This window comes from Micromesistius poutassou, assembly GCF_964030765.1.
Source record: "Micromesistius poutassou genome assembly, chromosome: 1".
Lineage (NCBI taxonomy): Eukaryota > Metazoa > Chordata > Actinopteri > Gadiformes > Gadidae > Micromesistius > Micromesistius poutassou.
In genome coordinates, this window is record NC_140271.1 from 11891237 (window position 1) to 11911661 (window position 20425).

Here is a 20425-nt window from a genome sequence, read left to right on the forward strand (position 1 = left end):
TGTCTGGTATGAGAGGTTAACTCAGGTGTGTCTGGTATGAGAGGCTAACTCAGGTGTGTCTGGTATGAGAGGTTAACTCAGGTGTAACTCAGGGTTACCTGGGAGGTTAACTCAGGTCTCTCCGGGTTACATGGGAGGTTAACCGGGTTGGGTTTGGTGTACCTAGTAGGGCTGTCAACGAATATTCTAAATTCGAATATATATTCAAAACGTTTTTAAAAACAGACATTCAAAGGTGAAAATTAATATTCGAATGTGGAAAAACACACTGCACTTCAATTAATGTTATATTTTATTTTATTTGTTTCAATCACTGAATGAAGCCTGCCATATTTGGGACAAGAGTCTGGACCTTAAATTGCTTGCACAAAACTCTTGATCAGCACTCAGCATTTGTTTATTGTTTATTTAAACCAGTATGCGCAGAGAGAGTGAGGGGGAGCGAGAGAGAGAGAGAGAAAAAGAGAGCGAGTGAGGTCTGCGGTCTTGGCCATTAGTTCATTTACTTATTTTTGTGTAGGTAATATGTTGTCAAATATGTTTAAACTTAAATAAACTACCTATACAAGTAGTTATGTCTCGTTGTATTAGTTTGTCCTGTTATTGACGTAATGCGCGTCATTGACATAATGCGCAAATATAGATATTCGAATAGTTTGAATATATGTGTTTTTTTTTTAGAGCGAATATTCAAACGTCATTTTTGAGCAATTTTGACAGCCCTAGTACCTAGGAGGTTAACCAGAGTACGTTGGGTTCCCCAGGTGAAGCCGCTCCTCCAGGTGAGCCGGCAGGAGGAGGAGATGCAGGCCAAGGATGACGAGCTCCTCAAGGTGAAGGAGAAGCAGGGCAAGGTGGAGGTGGAGCTGGTGGAGATGCAGAAGAAACACCAGCAGGTCCGTGAACACCCGAACACTACTACAACAACTACAACATTTTAGACCATCATGACACCATTAGACTCAGCATCAAGACACTTCAGTCCTCGGCAGATCCTCACAGATCAGACTTTAGATTAACTTATCTAAAGTCTGATGGTAGAGGAGCTCCCCACTGGGTGGAGTACTTTCCTGTAGGATGTGGTCAGACCAACTAAAATGACCTGTCCGCACACCAACGTCCTTAGAGAAAGTGGCTGTGAAGGGTTAAAATCAAACCATCTGTAGCGACACATTTGTGGAAAAGGTCTTCTGAAACCTCCATCTTGCACTCACGTATGAGCTTCTGAATAATATATCTGTAAGAAAACAGGAAACACTGCATAACTTCTTGCCCAGGTGCTGTGCAGTTGTGGAACGTCTGGCTCCAAGATTACTAAAAGCCCAATAACACAAGAATAACCAGAGCGTCTTAAGACATCTCAAAACATCGACAACTTTTTTAGGGAGCACATTCTAGATCAACAAGACACCATTTCAGTCTGGGTCCGATGTGGTTCTGTTCTGTAAGTCAGAGTGGGAATCGTTTGACCCTAACTCTGTGGTTCTGGCGGGTTCCTCCAGATGACGGAGGAGAAGAGCATCCTGGCGGAGCAGCTGCAGGCGGAGACGGAGCTGTTCGCCGAGGCGGAGGAGATGAGGGCCCGCCTGGCCTCCAAGAAGCAGGAGCTGGAGGAGATTCTCCACGACCTGGAGTCCCGCGTGGAGGAGGAGGAGGAGAGGAACCAGGGCCTGCAGAACGAGAAGAAGAAGATGCAGGCCCACCTCCAGGTCCGGGATGCGTTTTGTATCTACTCCCTAGATTAATAGGTTAACGCATTGTGGGAAGAGTAGTTCCTTGCTTGTTGAAGTAGAAAATAACTCATCCATAGTAAACATCTTTATACAGTACATGTAGTGGTTAGGGTGTTGCACTCTCTGACAAAAGGTTCTTGGTTTGAACCACAGAATATACCTGTAGTCATCCTAGAGCATCCATGACATTTTATGAAGGTGCGTTCAATGTGTCTACCTGGATGGTTGACTCAAGAAATGTACTAACCAAGCTTCAACTCATTTCCTGGTGTGTCTCATTTCCTGGGTGAGTTGATGTACGTGTGTGTGTGTGTGTGTGTGTGTTGGTGTGTTGTGTCTGTGTCTGTGTCTGTGTTTGTGTGTCTGTCTGTCTGTGTGTCTGTGGCTTGGTGGGTCGGTGCGTGCCTGTAGGAGCTGGAGGAGCAGCTAGACGAGGAGGAGTCGGGCAGACAGAAGCTGCAGCTGGAGAAGGTGACGGCGGAGGCCAAGATGAAGAAGTACGAGGAGGACATCCTGGTGTTGGAGGACCAGAACTCCAAGTTCCTCAAGGTGAGGAGCGGCCGGGGGCGTTTGACCCGGAGACAGAGAGACACACTGGAAACGAGTGAGTGAATGCATCACCATTAACATAAGAACGTATCTTATTGCTAACGCTGAGCACCTCCTCCTCCTGCTCTCCTCTCCTCTCCTCTCTTCTTCTACTCTATTTTCTCTACTCTATTTTCTCCTCTCCTTTCCCCTCTTCATCTTGTCCTCCTCCTCCTCTGCTCTCTTCCTTTCCTCTCCTCTCCTCTTCTCTCCTCTCCTCTCCCCTCTTCATCTTGTCCTCCTCCTCCTCTGTTCTCCTCCTTTCCTCTCCCCTCTTCATCTCGTCCCCCTCCTCCTCCTGCTTCTCTGCCCTCAGGAGAAGAAGCTGCTGGAGGAGCGTATCAGCGAGATGAGCTCCGTTCTGACTGAGGAGGAGGAGAAGGCCAAGAACCTGGGCAAGACGAAGAACAAGCATGAGGTTATGATTGTGGACCTGGAGGGTAAGATGGCCCACTGTCTAAACCCTACCTACCTTCCTTAATGACCTGTCTCTGTACCACCTCACCCCTATCTGCCACTTAAAGTGTGAGTTGAACCCCCTGTTTAAGCTCAAATTCTACGACATCTTGTGAAATGTGTTTTGGGCTGGGAGTTCTAGGATGGAGTTATCCCAATTGTAGTGACCCACACATCTTTCTAATATACTTTTTTAAAGCTAGTACCGTTGTGTGTATGAGCGTTATAATGAGGATTATATCAGTTTTGTATGTGAAAGGCAACATACTATATGTGTCCTCGAAGCTCAGCGCTCTCTCGGTCACTGCTATCAACATCAACCACTGCCTAGACAGAGCTCCACACATCCACACACACCTCCCTTCGTCGTAGCGTCCAGGTGTACACTGAAAGACACTTTGACATACCGAAAAGAAGGTTCACAAACTGGTTGGAAGACATTGGCAAGAAAACATAGGATTTTACTCCTGTTTTTTTCCAAATCACAGTCTTATTTTAGTAACAGTGATACAATGTCATAGATTAGCCTGTTGACAATCGCATAAGACATCTAACCAAACAAATAAAATCAAAGTCCTTATGAGCTGTCTATGTTTTTACTGTCTAAAGGCTTAGTTATGGTTCCACGTCGACGCAACGCAAGGTTTAAGGACCCTTTACGTCCTTGCGGACCCTCCTTGCGTCCACCGCAAGGACCTGACGTGTGCCTCCCAAAAATTTGTAACCTTGCGTCGAGGCGACGCAGCAGCAAGGGCTGTGATTGGTCCACTAACTAAAACCTGACGCAGAACCAAAACAGGTTCACGACTGCGTCATAACTGAGCCTCAACACCTACCTGCTTCTTAACGACCTGCTGCTGGTCGTTCACACGTTCCCCTCTCTCCTCTCTCCTCTCTCCTCTCTCCTCTCTCCTCCTCGGTGCAGAGCGGCTGAAGAAGGAGGAGAAGGGCCGCCAGGAGCTGGAGAAGGCCAAGCGGAAGCTGGACGGGGAGCTGTCGGACCTGCAGGAGCAGATCGGGGAGCAGCAGGCGCAGGTGGAGGAGCTCAAGCAGCAGCTCACCAAGAAGGAAGAGGAGGCCCAGGTCTCCCAGTCCCGGTACGCGAGATACAGTCGCCATGGCAACGCACTGGTCGCCGAAGCGCCCCGATTCAACGCCGAACGCGGTGCATCGGTGCAAATGCATGTGTTTAATATGTGTGTGTGTGTGTGTGTGTGTGTGTGTATGTGTGTGTGTCTGTGTCTATGTCTGTGTCTGTGTATGTCTGTGTCTATGTGTGTGTCTGTGTATGTGTGTGTGTGTCTGTCTGTCTGTCTGTGTCTGTGTCTGTGTCTGCTTCTGTGTCCGATTGTGTGTGCATCTGTGTCTGCGTCTGTGTGTTTGTGGGCGTGTCCGTGTTTGTGTCTGTGTGTGTGTGTGTGTGTGTGTGTGTATGTGTGTAGCGGTGAGGAGGAGGTGACCCAGAAAAACGGGGCCCTGAAGCAGGTGCGGGAGCTGCAGGCCCAGCTGTCTGAGCTGCAGGAGGACCTGGAGACGGAGAAGGCGTCCCGCGGCAAGGCGGAGAAGCTGAAGAGGGACCTGGGGGAGGAGCTGGAGGCCCTGAAGACGGAGCTGGAGGACACGCTGGACACCACCGCCACCCAGCAGGAGCTACGGTAACACCATGCTTAAACACTCCACCCTAATACCTGAATACTATATATTCCACTCCATCACTTTAATAGGCCACACCTTATTTTGGATACTTGAAAACACTTTCTTAAGTACTCCACCTTTAATACTGTAATACTCAACATTGAATATTTTAACACTCAACCTTTAATAGTTTAATACAGACTTTAATACTTTATTATGCCACCTTTATCACCTTAATTACTCCACCTGCATTACTTACTCTAATACTCCACCGTGTCAGTTTAATATTCCACCTTTATTACTTCAATACTTCAATACATCGATGCACTTCACACGTCGCTATGCTTGACTGCAAAATGACCACACTCTAATACACAACCATAAAACACACTGGGTAACACAACCTTTACTTTTAGTGTGACGGTTATGTCTGTTTACAGTGCATGTTATGAGTGAAACTGAAAGCATTTAGATGTAAAATTCAACCATATCATCTGCTTCACTCAGGTGCACAAACATCTCCCAGGGCTGTGCATCCTTTTCCGTGAAAGGCCGACATAGCTCAAGCCAATTCAATCAATTACATTTGGTTTTTACCCATAATAGTTTTTACCCCTTCAAGTAGATCTACAACTGCAGCAAGCTGCAAGATACTGATGATGATGAAGTTCAAAAGTGAATGATGTAAGTGGCCACTAGCAGCTCATGCTTCACATAGACCTTTGAGGTATAAACATCAAAACAAAACAACAAACGTACAGGTGGGTTGCCAGGCAGCGGTGTCGGCGGGGGTGGACACTCATGTCCAGGAGCTGTGAACCCGTGTGGACATTGCGCTTGTGTGCTGGGGATCGCGGAGGGCCGGCCGGTGGGGCTGTGGCGGTGGGTGGGACCTGAGGTCTGTGTGTGTGTGTTTGCTTCGCTGTAGGACGAAACGTGAACAGGAGGTGACGGAGCTGAAGAAGGCGATGGAGGAGGAGGCGCGGAGCCACGAGGCTCAGGTCCAGGAGATGAGGCAGAGACACGCCACTGCACAGGAGGAGCTGGCAGAGCAGCTGGAGCAGGCCAAGAGGGTCAGAACCACAACCAACCCTAGCCTCTAACCCCACCAACCCTAGCCTCCAACCCCACCAACTCTAGCCTCTAAACCCACCAACCCTAGCCTCTAACCCCACCAACCCTCTAACCCCACCAACCCTAGCCTCTAACCCCACCAACCCTCTAACCCCACCAACCCTAGCCTCTAACCCCACCAACCCTCTAACCCCACCAACCCTAGCCTCTAACCCCACCAACCCTCTAACACCACCAACCCTCCAACCCCACCAACCCTAGCCTCTAACCCCACCAACCCTAGCCTCCAACCCCACCAACTCTAGCCTCTAAACCCACCAACCCTAGCCTCTAACCCCACCAACCCTAGCCTCTAACCCCACCAACCCTCTAACCCCACCAACCCTAGCCTCTAACCCCACCAACCCTCTAACCCCACCAACCCTAGCCTCTAACCCCACCAACCCTCTAACCCCACCAACCCTAGCCTCTAACCCCACCAACCCTCTAACCCCACCAACCCTAGCCTCTAACCCCACCAACCCTAGCCTCCAACCCCACCAACCCTAGCCTCTAACCCCACCAACCCTCTAACCCCACCAACCCTAGCCTCTAACCCCACCAACCCTCTAACCCCACCAACCCTAGCCTCTAACCCCACCAACCCTCTAACCCCACCAACCCTAGCCTCTAACCCCACCAACCCTAGCCTCCAACCCCACCAACCCTAGCCTCTAACCCCACCAACCCTCTAACCCCACCAACCCTAGCCTCTAACCCCACCAACCCTAGCCTCTAACCCCACCAACCCTCTAACCCCACCAACCCTAGCCTCTAACCCCACCAACCCTAGCCTCCAACCCCACCAACCCTAGCCTCTAACCCCACCAACCCTCTAACCCCACCAACCCTAGCCTCTAACCCCACCAACTCGAGCCTCCAACCCCACCAACTCTAGCCTCCAACCCCACCAACCCTAGCCTCCAACCCCTCCAACCCTGGCCTCTTACCCCACCAACTCTGGCCTCCAACCCCACCAATTCTAGCCTCCAACCCCACCAACCCTAGCCTCTTACCCCACCAACCAACAAGTGGCGGAGTCAAGCCTTGTTTTGTTTTTCAATTATAATGCCAATGAAGTTTGCATGAGTGAAGGAAGCCTTCAGAAGGAGATGAAGTAGAAACCCTCTCTCTCCGCGCCCCCCCCCTTTCTCCAGTTGAAGGCGAACCTGGAGAAGAGCAAGCAGATGCAGGAGGGTTCCACCAAGGAGCTGGCGCTGGAGATGAAGAACCTGCAGCAGGCCAAGCAGGAGGCCGAGCACCGCAGGAAGAAGACGGACGCCCAGCTACAGGAAATGGCCGTCCGGGCCTCCGAGGGAGAGAGAGCCAGGGCCGAGCTGGGCGAGCGAGCACACAAACTGCAGGTCAATATACTCTCTGTCTCACTCTCTACATACTGGAGGTGGAGGTAAAGCAATCATGCCATACAGGTCGTTATGGCGACGATAGGGGATAGACATGGCATTAACACTGCCGGGGTTTGGGGTTTGATTCCCGCTGGTAGAGCAAGGCATTTCTACTGCCAGGGTTTCGGGTTTGATTCCCGCTGGTAGAACAAGGCATTCATACTGCCTGGGTGAGGGGTTTAATTCCCAGTGCCAGGGTAGGGTTGTGGGAGGAGTCAGGAGTACTGTCCAGGGTCGGGGGAGGAGTCAGGCCTGCGGCCCAGGGCACGGGGGAGGAGTCAGGCGTGCTGTGCAGGGTCGGGGGAGGAGTCAGGGGTGCTGTGCAGGGTCGGGGGAGGAGTCAGGCCTGCGGCCCAGGGCATGGGGGAGGAGTCAGGCGTGCTGTGCAGGGTCAGGGGAGGAGTCAGGGGTGCTGTGCAGGGTCGGGGGAGGAGTCAGGGGTGCTGTGCAGGGTCGGGGGAGGAGTCAGGGGTGAGCTCCAGGAGGCTGACCGTAGCGCCCCCCTGCTGTGCGCCCCCTGCAGGCAGAGCTGGACGGGGTGACCACGCTGCTGGAGGAGGCGGAGAGGAGGAGCCTCAGGACCTCCAAGGACGTGGCGGGGCTGGAGGGCAGCCTGCAGGACACACAGGTGACAGCCACACACACACATACACACACACACACACACACACACACACGCATACACACACGCATACACACACGCACACACACACACACACACACACACGCACGCACGCACGCACACACACACACACACACACACACACACACACACACACACACACACACACACACACACACACACACACACACACACACACACACACACACACACACACACACACACACACACACACACACACACACACACACACACACACACATGCATGCACGAACGCACGCACATACACATTCACATTCACATACACACACCCCAAAACTATCTACAGATATTCTTAGACCTGCTTTTGTTAAAACATTTTTTTATTATTATTTATTTATTGTGTATGTGTGTATCTATATATATGTGTGTGTGTGTGCGTGTGCATGCGTGCGTGTGTGTGTGTGTAGGAGCTCCTGGCTGAGGAGACGCGTCAGAAGTTGAGTCTGAGCAGTCGCCTCCGTCAGCTGGAGGAGGAGAAGAGAACCCTGCAGGAGCAGCAGGAGGAGGAGGAGGAGGCGCGCAGCACCCTGGAGAAAACACTCCTGACCGTCCAGGCACAGGTAGGACTGACTCCTCACTGTAGGACTAACTCCTCACTAAAGACCAGGTAGGACTAACTCCTCACTATAGACCAGGTAGGACTGACTCCTCACTATAGACCAGGTAGGACTGACTCCTCACTGTAGGACTGACTCCTCACTATAGACCAGGTAGGACTGACTCCTCACTGTAGGACTGACTCCTCACTATAGACCAGGTAGGACTGACTCCTCACTAGAGTCCAGGTAGGACTAACACCTCACTGTAGACCAGGTAGGACTAACTCCTCACTAGTGACCAGGTGGGATCAACTGTCCACTAGATCCCCAGGTAGGACTGACCCCCTGTCTCCCGTCCACAGCTGGCGGAGACCAAGAAGAAGCTGGAGGAGGAGGTGGGGCTGCTGGAGGGGCTGGAGGAGGTGAAGAGGAGGCTGCAGAAGGAGCTGGAGCTGGCGGGCGTGCGAGCGGAGGAGAAGGGCGTGGCGCTGGAGAAGCTGGAGAAGAGCCGGAGCCGGCTGCAGCAGGAGCTGGAGGACATGAGCGTGGAGCTGGACCACCAGAGGCAGCTGGTCTCCACCCTGGAGAAGAAGCAGAAGAAGTTTGACCAGGTGGGTCTGGGTCTCTAGGGAGGTCTGGATAAGGTGGGGTTGGAGGGAGACGGAGGGGGTTTGGACTGATGGGTCCACACCGGCTTTGGTGATCAAAGATGGGCTCTGCTGGCATAACTCAAACATCTGTTACCAACTTCCGTTGTCAAAATTACTTTGTTGTTACGATTTTGCTGAAGAGCATATATCCCATCAAACTAGATCGCCTGATACTTAAGTCACTCATAAACCACCAAATTGGCTAATGCTTCGCTAGGTGGATCATCCAGCTGCAGAGGTTGCGGCATGTTCCTCCAGGATGCCTACAGGTAGGGATTGGTAGGGATTGGGTAGAGATTGGGAATCAAACCCAGAACTCCTTGGGACCAAGCAGAAAGGAGAATCTGTGAAAAATAGAGCGCATCCAGAAACACCAAAATGTCATAATTTTCAGGAGGAATATATTTTTATAGGATTCACCTCTACATGCTCTCAAAGAGCGCAACGCCAGGGGAGGGCCCCGGCATTGTGCTTCTTTTGTGGGGATAAATTAGCCAACAGTTGCATGAAGCACAGGCCCATGTCTCTCACTAAATTGTCAGTATTTGCACCCTTATTGTTCATGTTTACCCTGCCAAATAGAACACACACACACACACATTATTTATGTGGATTTTATACATTTTTTCTCCCAAAAATGTTTTGTGCCGGTGAAGAGGGGAACTCATCTGAAAAAATATCTTGGAGCGGCTACACTAGTAGAAAAGGTTTGAGAACCACTGAACTAACAGGCCTCTATGGCCACCCCGGTCCCTTCCACCTCATTGTAGCTGCTGGCGGAGGAGAAGAGCGTGGCGGTGCGCTACGGCGAGGAGCGGGACCGCGCGGAGGCGGAGGCCCGGGAGAAAGAGACCAAGGCGCTGTCCCTGACCCGGGCGCTGGACGAGGCCCTGGAGGCCAAAGAGGAGCTGGAGCGGCTCAACAAAACGCTCAGGGCCGAGATGGAGGACCTGATGAGCTCCAAGGACGACGTGGGCAAGAATGTGAGGGAACCGAGTCTGGTTTCATATACAGGGGCATCTCGATACATTAGAATATTGTGGAAAGGTTCATTCATTTCAATAATTCAATTTACACAGTGAAACTCATGTATTTTATAGATTCATTACACACAAGGTGAAACATTTCCACAATATTCTTTTTTTTTTTGATGCACCTGTATGTTTATATGTTATGTTTATATTTCATTATGAACTTAGATGTCTTTATCTCTCTCAATCTCGTTCGCTTGCACTTTCAGACTCTTGCTGTCTCCCTCTTTTCTGCCCCCTCTCTCTCTTTCCCTACAAAATGTACAATACAACATTGTTCATTATAACCCTCTTTAACAACAGGCTTAATAAGAGAATCAAAGTTGCCCTGGGTCGTAACCACAGGGAAATGTGCCCCCCTCCTTCCTACAACACAACATTTATTTTAAATCTCATAGTCTCTAATCAAACAAATCATCAAATCAAACTTTATTTATATAGCACCTTTTAGGCAAAATTGCAATACAAGGTGCTTAAAAATACAATGAAAATAAAAAAAATTGATTAAGAGAATGCTGAACTAAAAAGGTCTGTTTTGAGGTTCATTTTAAAGGTGTTCACAGATTATGATGTCCTCAGCTCCTCTGGCAGGCTGTCTCACAGCTGAAACAGGGGGTTCTCTCACCCTTTAACCCCCCCCCTCCCTAACCCCCCCACCAGGTCCATGAGCTGGAGAAGTCCAAGCGGAGCCAGGACCAGCAGCTGGAGGAGATGCGCGTGCAGCTGGAGGAGCTGGAGGACGAGCTGCAGGCCACGGAGGACGCCAAGCTGCGCCTGGAGGTCAACATGCAGGCCATGAAGGCGCAGTACGACCGCGACCTGGCCGGCAAGGATGAGATGGGGGAGGAGAAGAAGAGAGCGCTGGTCAAACAGGTGACTCATCACACACTCTCTGTCTCCTCTGTATCCAATCTTTATCAACAAATAAATAAATATATATACAAAGAAATATATGACTCACTATATGACTCTGTCTCCTCTATAACCAATCTTTATATCATAAAAAAAAATATATATACAGTATATGCTATCTATATAGCTATCTCTATCTCTCTTACTCGATCACTCACTAGATTTTGGTTGTTGGACAACCGAGAAATGTAATAGCCATGTACTAGCCAATACAAAATCTATTAAGTAAAGTAAAGTGTATCATAGCTACAGTATTTAATGTGTCTTCATCCAGTTTAAATGTACCTGAAGCACAGAATAAATTTCCTATCGTCTCATGTTAAAATGGGTTGTGGCTCCTCCCCTATCTGCTAGGTGCGCGAGATGGAGGTGGAGCTTGATGACGAGAGGAAGCAGAGAGCGCTGGCCGTGGCGGCCAAGAAGAAGCTGGAGGCGGACCTGATAGACGCTGTGGGGCAGATAGAGGGCGCCAACAAGGCCCGCGACGAGGCCATCAAGCACCTACGAAAGTTACAGGTAGGACAGCAGGCTACAGGTAACAAGCTACAGGTAGGACACTGAGATACAGGTATCAGGCTACAGGTAGGACACACAGCTACAGGTAGGACACTGAGATACAGGTATCAGGCTACAGGTAGGACACACAGCTACAGGTAGGACACTGAGATACAGGTATCAAGCTACAGGTAGGACACACAGCTACAGGTAGGACACTGAGATACAGGTATCAGGCTACAGGTAGGACACACAGCTACAGGTAGGACACTGAGATACAGGTATCAGGCTACAGGTAGGACACACAGCTACAGGTAGGGCACTGAGCTACAGGTATCAAGCTACAGGTAAGACACCAAGCTACAGGTAACAAGCTACAGGTAGGCCAGTAGGCTACAGGTAGGCCAGAAGGCTACAGGCATAAGTTAAAGGTAGGACACCAAGCTACAGATATCAAGCTACAGTCATAGTCTTGGTTTCAAACAGAACTAGTCTACCAGCGATTGTGTGCCAGTATTGCTTAAGGTTTCCCTCTACTTGGTCCTCAGGCCCAGATGAAGGACTACCACCGGGAGCTGGAGGAGGCCCGGACGTCCCGGGACGAGGTGTTCTCCCAGGCCAAGGAGAACGAGAAGAAACTCAAGAGCCTGGAGGCGGAGATCCTCCAGCTGCACGAGGTCTGCTCCTCATCCGGATTCACCACAGAACTCCATTACTCCTGTTGTCTCTGCTCCACGCAGAACGCACTGTGGGAAAACATAACGAAAATGAAAAAAATAAATTTCCATAACGGAGAAAAAAATAAAAACAATAAGGGAAAATCCACTTATACACAAACACATACATTACTATAAACTTGCTCCAGGGTGTGTATTGCAACATTGAGGTCCGAAATTTGAGCATAGTTAATGTCGTGGTGTTCATCTCTGGTAGACCGGTGCGGAAGTCACGGCTTTAGCTGGACATCATTTGATCCAAAATGTAATGAACCGCTTAACTTGACCTTTGAACTGCGTTGAGCCCTGTGTTGACATGCTGTGTTTGACCTTTGAACTGTGTTGAACCCTGTGTTTGACTTTTGAACTGTGTTGAACCTTGTGTTTGACCTTTGAACTGTGCTGACCCCTGTGTTTGACCTTTGAACAGTCTTGACCCCCGTGTTTGACCTTTGAACTGTGCTTGACCTTGTGAAGGACCTGGCGGCGTCGGAGAGGGGTCGGCGGCACGCGGAGCAGGAGCGGGACGAGCTGCAGGACGAGATCTCCAACAGCTCCTCCGGAAAGTCAGTTGACACCGCCCCCTCAGCACCATCAGCCTTTGACCTCGCATGTTACAAGATGGGCTGGGATATACACATATATATATATATATCTTGCACTTAATAGTAATTTGTATTTTGTAGCATCTTATCCTAGCTATCTTTGTTCCATACCGGGAATGGGTTAACCTAGCGGTTGTGAGTGCTTGGCACTTGGTTCTATAAACATTTTTACTGTACCGACAGCGATATATTGTTCTTTCTCTACTTCTGACAAATGTACTTACTGTAAGCCGCTTTGGATAAAAGTGTCTGCTAAATGCCCTAAATGTAAATATATATGTAATATTAGGAGTGGAAATATTTATTTATATATACTGTACATATGATTAGAAAATAAGTAACATAAAGAAAGTAATAACTCTCATCTTCTTTTCTAAGATAGACTTCCAACCAGAGGTTAGAGGTTTATTCGCGCAATGCCAGAAAGATGCTCAGGTGTGTTGCTGTTGTGTTTCAGGTCGGCCCTGCTGGAGGAGAAGAGGAGGCAGGAGGCGCGCATCGCTCACCTGGAGGAGGAGCTGGAGGAGGAGCAGGGCAACATGGAGCTCCTCAACGAGCGCTTCAGGAAGACTTCCATGCAGGTCCTTAGCCCCGCGTTCCACCCAATCCTAACCCCGACCCGTAGATTCACAGTATAGAGAGGGCCAGCGCCTGTAAACCATCCCGCTCACAGGAAGGATTTGGTTACCGCTAACGGGGCGGCATCCAGCTCAGGAGGTAGAGCGGGTTGGCTGGTAACCGTGAGGTTGCTAGTTCGATCCCCGGCTCCTCCTAGCTGAGTGTCGGAGGTGTCCCTGAGCGAGACGCCTCACCCTGACATGCTCCTGACGAGCTGGCTGTCGCCTTGCGTGGCTGACTCCGCCGTCAGTGTGTGAATGTGTGCATGAATGTGTGAATGTTGGGCGATAGTGTAAAGCGCTTTGAGCGGCCACTGGTTAAAAGCACTGTACACAGTAAATGCAGTCCATTTACGTTGTCCATGACATTTACGCTAACGCTAACTAAGCGCTAAAGTTAGCCCCCCCCCTCCTTGGCGGCTCCTCTGTGTGCCCGCAGGTGGACTCTCTGAGCGTGGAGCTGGGCGCGGAGCGCAGCGCCGGCCAGAAGAGTGAGAATGCCCGGCAGCAGATGGAGCGCCTCAACAAGGAGCAGCGGGCCAAGCTGGGGGAGCTGGAGGGGGTCCTGAAGAGCCGATTCAAGACCACCATCAGCACCCTGGAGATCAAGATCTGTCAGCTGGAGGAGCAGATGGAGCAGGAGGCCAAGTAGGACACACACACACACACACACACCTAGTGCAAACACCCGGTGCAAACACCCGGTGCACACACCCGGTACACACACACCTAGTGCACACCCCTGGTACACAAACACCTAGTACACACACCTAGTACACACACCTTATATACACTCACCTAACACACACACACACACACACATGTTGTGCTATCCTGCTGACGAGCTAACCATAGTGTTATGCTATCCCGCTAGTCGTAGCATGATGCTAACCCGCTAGTCATAGCACGATGCTATCCCACTAGTCGCAGCGTGATGCTAACCTGCTAACTGCGGTGTCCTTATGCTCTGTCCCCGATTCCAGAGAGCGGGCGGCGGCCAATAAGATCGTCCGACGGACGGAGAAGAAGCTGAAGGAGGTGTGCATGCAGGTGGAGGACGAGCGTCGCCACGCCGACCAGTTCAAAGAACAGGTGAGGAGCTGAGGCTTTACCACTCTCACCTACAACATCACTGATATTCAATAGTTTGCAAGATGTTTTTTTGACGTGCTGCATCAGAGATACATACTGAACGTGGACCAGAGGCATTATATTAGTTCCTAAGTATAACATATATTCATATGCTTGGTGTTCTCAGTAGGGAGGTTAATCGAACAGTTTACAAACCAACATCACGTTCTATTACATTGCGATGACCGGAACGTCACATTCAGCGCTGCAACACTAGTACTCGACTCGATAGATCAGTCTACCAGCCTACCTGATGGACTACAGCAGCAACCGTTGCTCATCTATCCAGCACGCATCCTGGTGGACACGGCCACTTGTGATGTCAGAAGAGACAGATTTTCAAAACGGCTTGCTAACGGCTCATCACACTCACACCTGCTTGATGATAAGTCACCTTTAACGCTGTCCGAGAGACGCATGAACCCCCCAGGGGTCTGCGCGGCCAGCAGGCGGTAACAGCCCGCCCCCCTCAGGCGGTAACAGCCCCTCCCCTCAGGCGGTAACAGCCCCCCCCTCAGGCGGTAACAGCCTCCCCCTCAGGCGGTAACAGCCTCCCCCTCAGGCGGTAACAGCCCCCCCCCTCAGGCGGTAACAGCCCCCCCCCCTCAGGCGGTAACAGCCCCCCCCCCTCAGGCGGTAACAGCCCCCCCCTCAGGCGGTAACAGCCCCCCCTCTCCCCTCAGATGGAGAAGGCCAACTCCCGCATGAAGCAGCTGAAGCGGCAGCTGGAGGAGACGGAGGAGGAGGCGACGCGCTCCAACGCCTCGCGCAGGAAGCTGCAGCGCGAGCTGGACGACGCCACGGAGGCCAGCGAGGGGCTGAGCCGGGAGGTCAACACGCTGAAGAGCCGCCTCAGGTACACACACACACGCAGGCACAGTGACCTACACACACACACACACACGCACACACACACACACACACACACGGACGGATGAACGTACGGGCGGGCGGGCGGGCGGACAGACAGACAGACAGACAGGCCAATAAACACGTGCATCAATTCTGTTTGCAAAGACCAACTGCGTCGTAGTAGTAGAAGAGGAAAAATTGGAACAATCCAGGCTGGGTCTATTCCTTGGTGTGTTCCAGGCAAACCTAGTCGCAAACGATATTGTGATTGGAAAGGCTAGAGTTTGAGTGAATGAATGAACATAGTGAATGAATGCACAAAGAATAATAATAAAAAAGCAGCGTGGCTCCGCCCCCAGGCGCGGCGGTCCCGTGAGCTTCTCGTCGGGTCGCTCTGCACGACGCCAGCTGGAGGACTCCTCACCGGACCCCACCACTCCGGACCCCGCCTCGCTGGACCCCGCCTCGCTGGACACCCCCTCCGACCCCGAGCAGGACAGCAAGACGCCCGACGAGGCCCCCGGCCTCCTGATGGAATAGAGCTATGGCTCAGCTCTCTCTCTCTTTCTCCACCCCCCCCCCCCCTCTCTCTCTCTCTCTGTCTCTCTCTTGGAGCGCAGCACAGCTCACTCTATCATACAGACTCACATCTCTCTCCATGACGACCACCAGCAGCTATCTCCCTAGCCCCTCCTCTAGGCCCTGTCCTGGTCCTCTCCCTAGCCCCTCCTGTAGGCCCTGTCCTCTCCCTAGCCCCTCCTGTAGGCCCTGTCCTCTCCCTAGCCCCTCCTGTAGGCCCTGTCCTCTCCCTAGCCCCTCCTGTAGGCCCTGTCCTCTCCCTAGCCCCTCCTGTAGGCCCTGTCCTCTCCCTAGCCCCTCCTGTAGGCCCTGTCCTCTCCCTAGCCCCTCCTGTAGGCCCTGTCCTCTCCCTAGCCCCTCCTGTAGGCCCTGTCCTCTCCCTAGCCCCTCCTGTAGGCCCTGTCCTCTCCCTAGCCCCTCCTCTAGGCCCTGTCCTCTCCCTAGCCCCTCCTGTAGGCCCTGTCCTCTCCCTAGCCCCTCCTGTAGGCCCTGTCCTCTCCCTAGCCCCTCCTCTAGGCCCTGTCCTCTCCCTAGCCCCTCCTCTAGGCCCTGTCCTGGTACTCTCCCTAGCCCCTCCTGTTGCCTAACAACCAGCGTTATCAGTGAGTTATTGATGTTTTCGAGTCATCTATTGTTTGAGACTATGCTTAAACACAACGACGTGAACTTGATCGTGTAGCGTTGCCACGGAAACAAGCGGTATGCTGTAAATACAAAACAAGCGACGCATGCTAGACTTCTGTACAATGTGCTGTGGACTCCTAGCTCAGAGCTTAACGTGAAAAAGTGAAAGGTTATTCTAAAAACATAAACTCTAGAATGTGCCTTAGACATGCATCAGCTTTTGCTTTTAAAACCTGTGCTTTTCCATTAGAATGATATGTGTCGAACCGGCTGTAACTGGTCAGACTCATCGTTTGTCTCATTGACGGTTTACCTGCACCAGTAAGCAACCTGAGAACTGCTCTTTCTGTCTGTGGGGGTTATGTTTTGTTCTGGTTTATGTTCTGATCAGCTTATGTTCTGTTTAGCCTAAAGCCCAAAGCACACGGCCATGTTGGAACGGTCGCAAAAGGTTTTTCCATTTTGGACTGAATGTTAGTAGCCTGGAGATAGTCCTGATCACACTGTCTCACATTCTGTTTTTGCTACACGGATCAGCCTGGACCTTGAGCCGCTCACATATGTTTCCTGAAGTTACAATGTGTTCGGGCCAAACAGGGACTGTGTCTTGAATTGATGATTTAAACAGGCCAATAAGGGACTGGGAAGACATGAAAGGGTGTCGCTCGAAGCAACGAGCAGCGAGTTTAATATGAGTTGAATAAACATCCATTAATGCAGTTATTGAAAAAGGCTGACAGGAGTTTTTCTCTCAAGGCAAATACATTACATTTACATTTACATTGTGGGCATTTAGCAGACACTTTTCTCCAAAGCGACTTACAATAATTTCATTTGTCAGAAGAAAGGGGAACAATATATCGCTGTTGGTACAGTAAGGATGTTCATAGATCCAACTGCCAAGCACTCACAATCACTAGGTTAACCCATTCCCCGTATAGAACCAAGATAGCTAGAATGAGATGCAAGTACTCCCACCCACTGAATTCGATGTGGCTGGGGCTCCAGGCGGATCTGTGAGGCGAAACAGAACGGGAAGTCACGTAATCAGGATCGTCTCCATGCTATATTATAAGGACCTGAATCCTATGTGAAGCGAGTAAGGAATAGAGCCGCACTACGTTTGCGCATTCAAGTGCTTTTCTTCGTTCAAACATTATGAGCATTTCTATTTTGGCTTGTGTTAGAAATAGCAACCAAAACTTGTGATCTGGGTGCTTTGGGCTTCATTCAATTCATGGAGCTTCCTAGTTGGGTTGTAATCAAAGCTTCCATAATGCTGTCGGCATGCTGTCAGCAACCACTGACAAACCAGTGCATCTTCTGTTTTATTTCTATTGCTTTTGTTTTTGTAAAAGACCAATAACAATAAAGATCCATGTAGACGGTGTGTTTCAATGCTTTGTGCCAGTGAACTTTATTTAATGAACTGTTGATCACATTACATACTGTGTGTATTAGGTTTTAGATCTTAGATGACAATAGAGTGGCTTTAGAGTTGGGCTTGACTTTACTACAGCCCATATCATGAAAAGATGAGTCGTGGAAAAAATAATCCATGTCACAAATGATCAATGGATTCATTCAATGGAACCCGAAGACTCCGTGCCGTGAGGATGCTGGAGCTGCAGCGGTTGTGGATAAAACCCCACACTCTAACCCTTTAACAAAATACGAGAGGTTGAGAAGGACAAGGACTGAAAGATGAAGGCTTTATTATCACCTGCACAGAAGTTACAACAAAACATGAGTTGGTTTGCAAAGAACTGATCAGTAATCAGGTTTCAAGTTATATCCCCTAATTGTGTGGCTTCCCCCTACATGCAGTGACCAATCACAACTCTCTATATTATGCCATAAAGCTGGCAGTGTCTGACTCTAACTGGAGTATTGACTAGTTAACTCTAATCTCTAAGTTATTGAAGTACCACATTTGGACGTCACAAAGGGAGACCGGGAGACCGCAGGGGGGGCCCTCTCTCCCTTCTGGACACATCTTCTCCCCGTCTCACGGTGACGTGAGCAAGAGGGGCCAGATAAACTGGCCCCTGAAAGGGATGTCTGGCTCACATCACCCTGAGATTATACTGTCAGCGGAGTCACCATGTAGGCATTTGTTGACCTGTCCTTCAAATGGGCCAGATAATATTTTAATAATATTGTTTAACTTTTAGCTTGAATTTGAACAATGCCTTATATACGTACCTACTTTATACTTAACCTTGATATCTAAGTGAAAGCAATAGACTGAGGTATTTGACTACAGAAGAATAACTGCTTCAGTGGTCACTGTCACCCTAGGGCTGCTCTGATCTAAACATGAGATAAGGGGCTCCTAGCAGAGGGCTATCATGAGGTGTACACATGGAATTCCCTTGGAACAGAGCCCTTTGTTAACTCAGCCTTTTACCACACTGGTTTCAAACATGAGGACAAGATGTTTCTCATAGTTCCTTTAAACCTCAGTCATTTTCTCCCATACACTCAGCGAGTCTCACCCTTCCCCTGTTACAATAAAAAGAGGATACAATCGTTGAATTCAAAAAAGACCGCGCGCGGATAATTTGTTGCTCGTCAACTGTGACGTCATCGAGACGGAACAGCGTGCCAGAATCAATGAATTAATACATTAATGGTTTAACTGATGTTTTTTTTTCTCGAGGATGGGATCCATGTCGATTGTTAAGGAGAAATGTCATATGTATGTATTAATGATTTGAGTAGCTTCCATATGTAATTGATGGTACTATTAAACCAGTCGATTTATATATATATGAAAGTTTCTAGTCGGATACTGACTACTCTACTACAACGGAAATGTAGCTTAACGAATAGTAGGTACTCAGGAGTCTTGCATTGTAGCCAATCGCACACATGGACTGCCCCTTGTTAATTTGCATGCTCCTATAAATATGGCAGTCGAACGCGGTCTTGTCATTCGACAGACATCATGCCTGCTGACGTTGCCAAACCCGCTCCCAAGAAGGGCTCCAAGAAAGCCGTCTCTAAGACCGCAGCCAAGGGCGGAAAGAAGCGCAGAAAGACCAGGAAGGAGAGCTATGCCATCTACGTGTACAAGGTGCTGAAGCAGGTCCACCCCGACACCGGCATTTCCTCCAAGGCGATGGGAATCATGAACTCCTTCGTCAACGACATCTTTGAGCGTATCGCCGGCGAGGCTTCTCGCCTTGCTCACTACAACAAACGCTCCACCATCACCTCCAGGGAGATCCAGACCGCCGTCCGCCTGCTGCTCCCCGGTGAGCTGGCCAAGCACGCCGTGTCTGAGGGCACCAAGGCTGTGACCAAGTACACCAGCTCCAAGTAGACTCTTCTGCTTGATCTCAAACAACGGTCCTTTTAAGGACCACTCAAATACGACACAAAGAGCTTTACCTTAAACTACGCAGACGCTGTCCCTATTTCAAGCAATATTTTTGGGGAATTGACTACATTTAAAGCAAGCTTTATAACACGACGGGCTTTAGACTTTCACTATCTAAAACTATCACGGGTAGGGTTTCATTGCAAAGCAAGTGGCTAGGGAATAAAAAGCCTACACAAGGCCGTTCCTTTTTTTTTTTTTCGAAGTGCAGGTATTTTAGAGGCGTCACGCTCTCTCTCACCCCCCACAATGACATGTCTCCCGTTTATTTTAAACTAATGGCTTTGTAAAAGCTTACATATGTACAAATTATGAATGGATTAATTAAACGGAACATGAAGACTTCCTGAAGACCCCTGAGGTTGGATAGCCTTTCCCTGCTCCTTGTTTTTCTAATAATAAAAATATCATTCTGATGGTGTGGTCTTGTGAACCCAATGCAATCGCAGTGTTACGAACTCAATAATTAATTCATTCAAAGCAGACCGGGTTTTTAGCTAAGGTCACGTCAAATATGTCAACAAGGCAGGTAGCGCTTGCTGTTATTCATATTATTAAAGCAAATATAATTACCTTAATGAGCAACTATGAATGTAAACCACCAATAGACCTCTGAAGAATAAGTCCCGCCTCCGAGGCTTATGAGGTCTATAACTAACAAAAAGAGTATACAATCGCTGAATTCAAAAAAGCC

At 49.8% G+C, this 20425-nt stretch overlaps 1 protein-coding gene and 1 pseudogene across 2 annotated transcripts in view; both read left to right on the forward strand.

Annotated features, from left to right (window-relative positions):
• LOC311383133 (myosin-10-like) overlaps window positions 1-17700 on the forward strand; it is a 41659-nt gene extending 23959 nt beyond the window's left edge. Inside the window, exons 23-43 of the mRNA XM_084488561.1 lie at window positions 765-896; window positions 1503-1709; window positions 2145-2282; window positions 2638-2761; window positions 3703-3874; window positions 4220-4432; window positions 5341-5485; window positions 6683-6889; window positions 7455-7559; window positions 8003-8155; window positions 8497-8745; window positions 9555-9767; window positions 10476-10688; window positions 11082-11243; window positions 11771-11899; window positions 12416-12504; window positions 13001-13124; window positions 13600-13808; window positions 14144-14252; window positions 14975-15147; window positions 15503-17700. Of these exons, the coding sequence (XP_084344687.1) occupies window positions 765-896; window positions 1503-1709; window positions 2145-2282; window positions 2638-2761; window positions 3703-3874; window positions 4220-4432; window positions 5341-5485; window positions 6683-6889; window positions 7455-7559; window positions 8003-8155; window positions 8497-8745; window positions 9555-9767; window positions 10476-10688; window positions 11082-11243; window positions 11771-11899; window positions 12416-12504; window positions 13001-13124; window positions 13600-13808; window positions 14144-14252; window positions 14975-15147; window positions 15503-15683 (3447 nt within the window). The 3' untranslated portion in view covers window positions 15684-17700. The remainder of the gene's footprint in view (window positions 1-764; window positions 897-1502; window positions 1710-2144; window positions 2283-2637; window positions 2762-3702; window positions 3875-4219; window positions 4433-5340; window positions 5486-6682; window positions 6890-7454; window positions 7560-8002; window positions 8156-8496; window positions 8746-9554; window positions 9768-10475; window positions 10689-11081; window positions 11244-11770; window positions 11900-12415; window positions 12505-13000; window positions 13125-13599; window positions 13809-14143; window positions 14253-14974; window positions 15148-15502) is intronic.
• Window positions 17701-19290: 1590 nt separating this feature from the next.
• LOC311379732 (histone H2B 1/2 pseudogene) lies at window positions 19291-19702 on the forward strand (annotated as a pseudogene). The gene has a single exon. The product of its transcript is annotated as a histone H2B 1/2 pseudogene (transcript).
• Window positions 19703-20425: the final 723 nt, after the last annotated feature.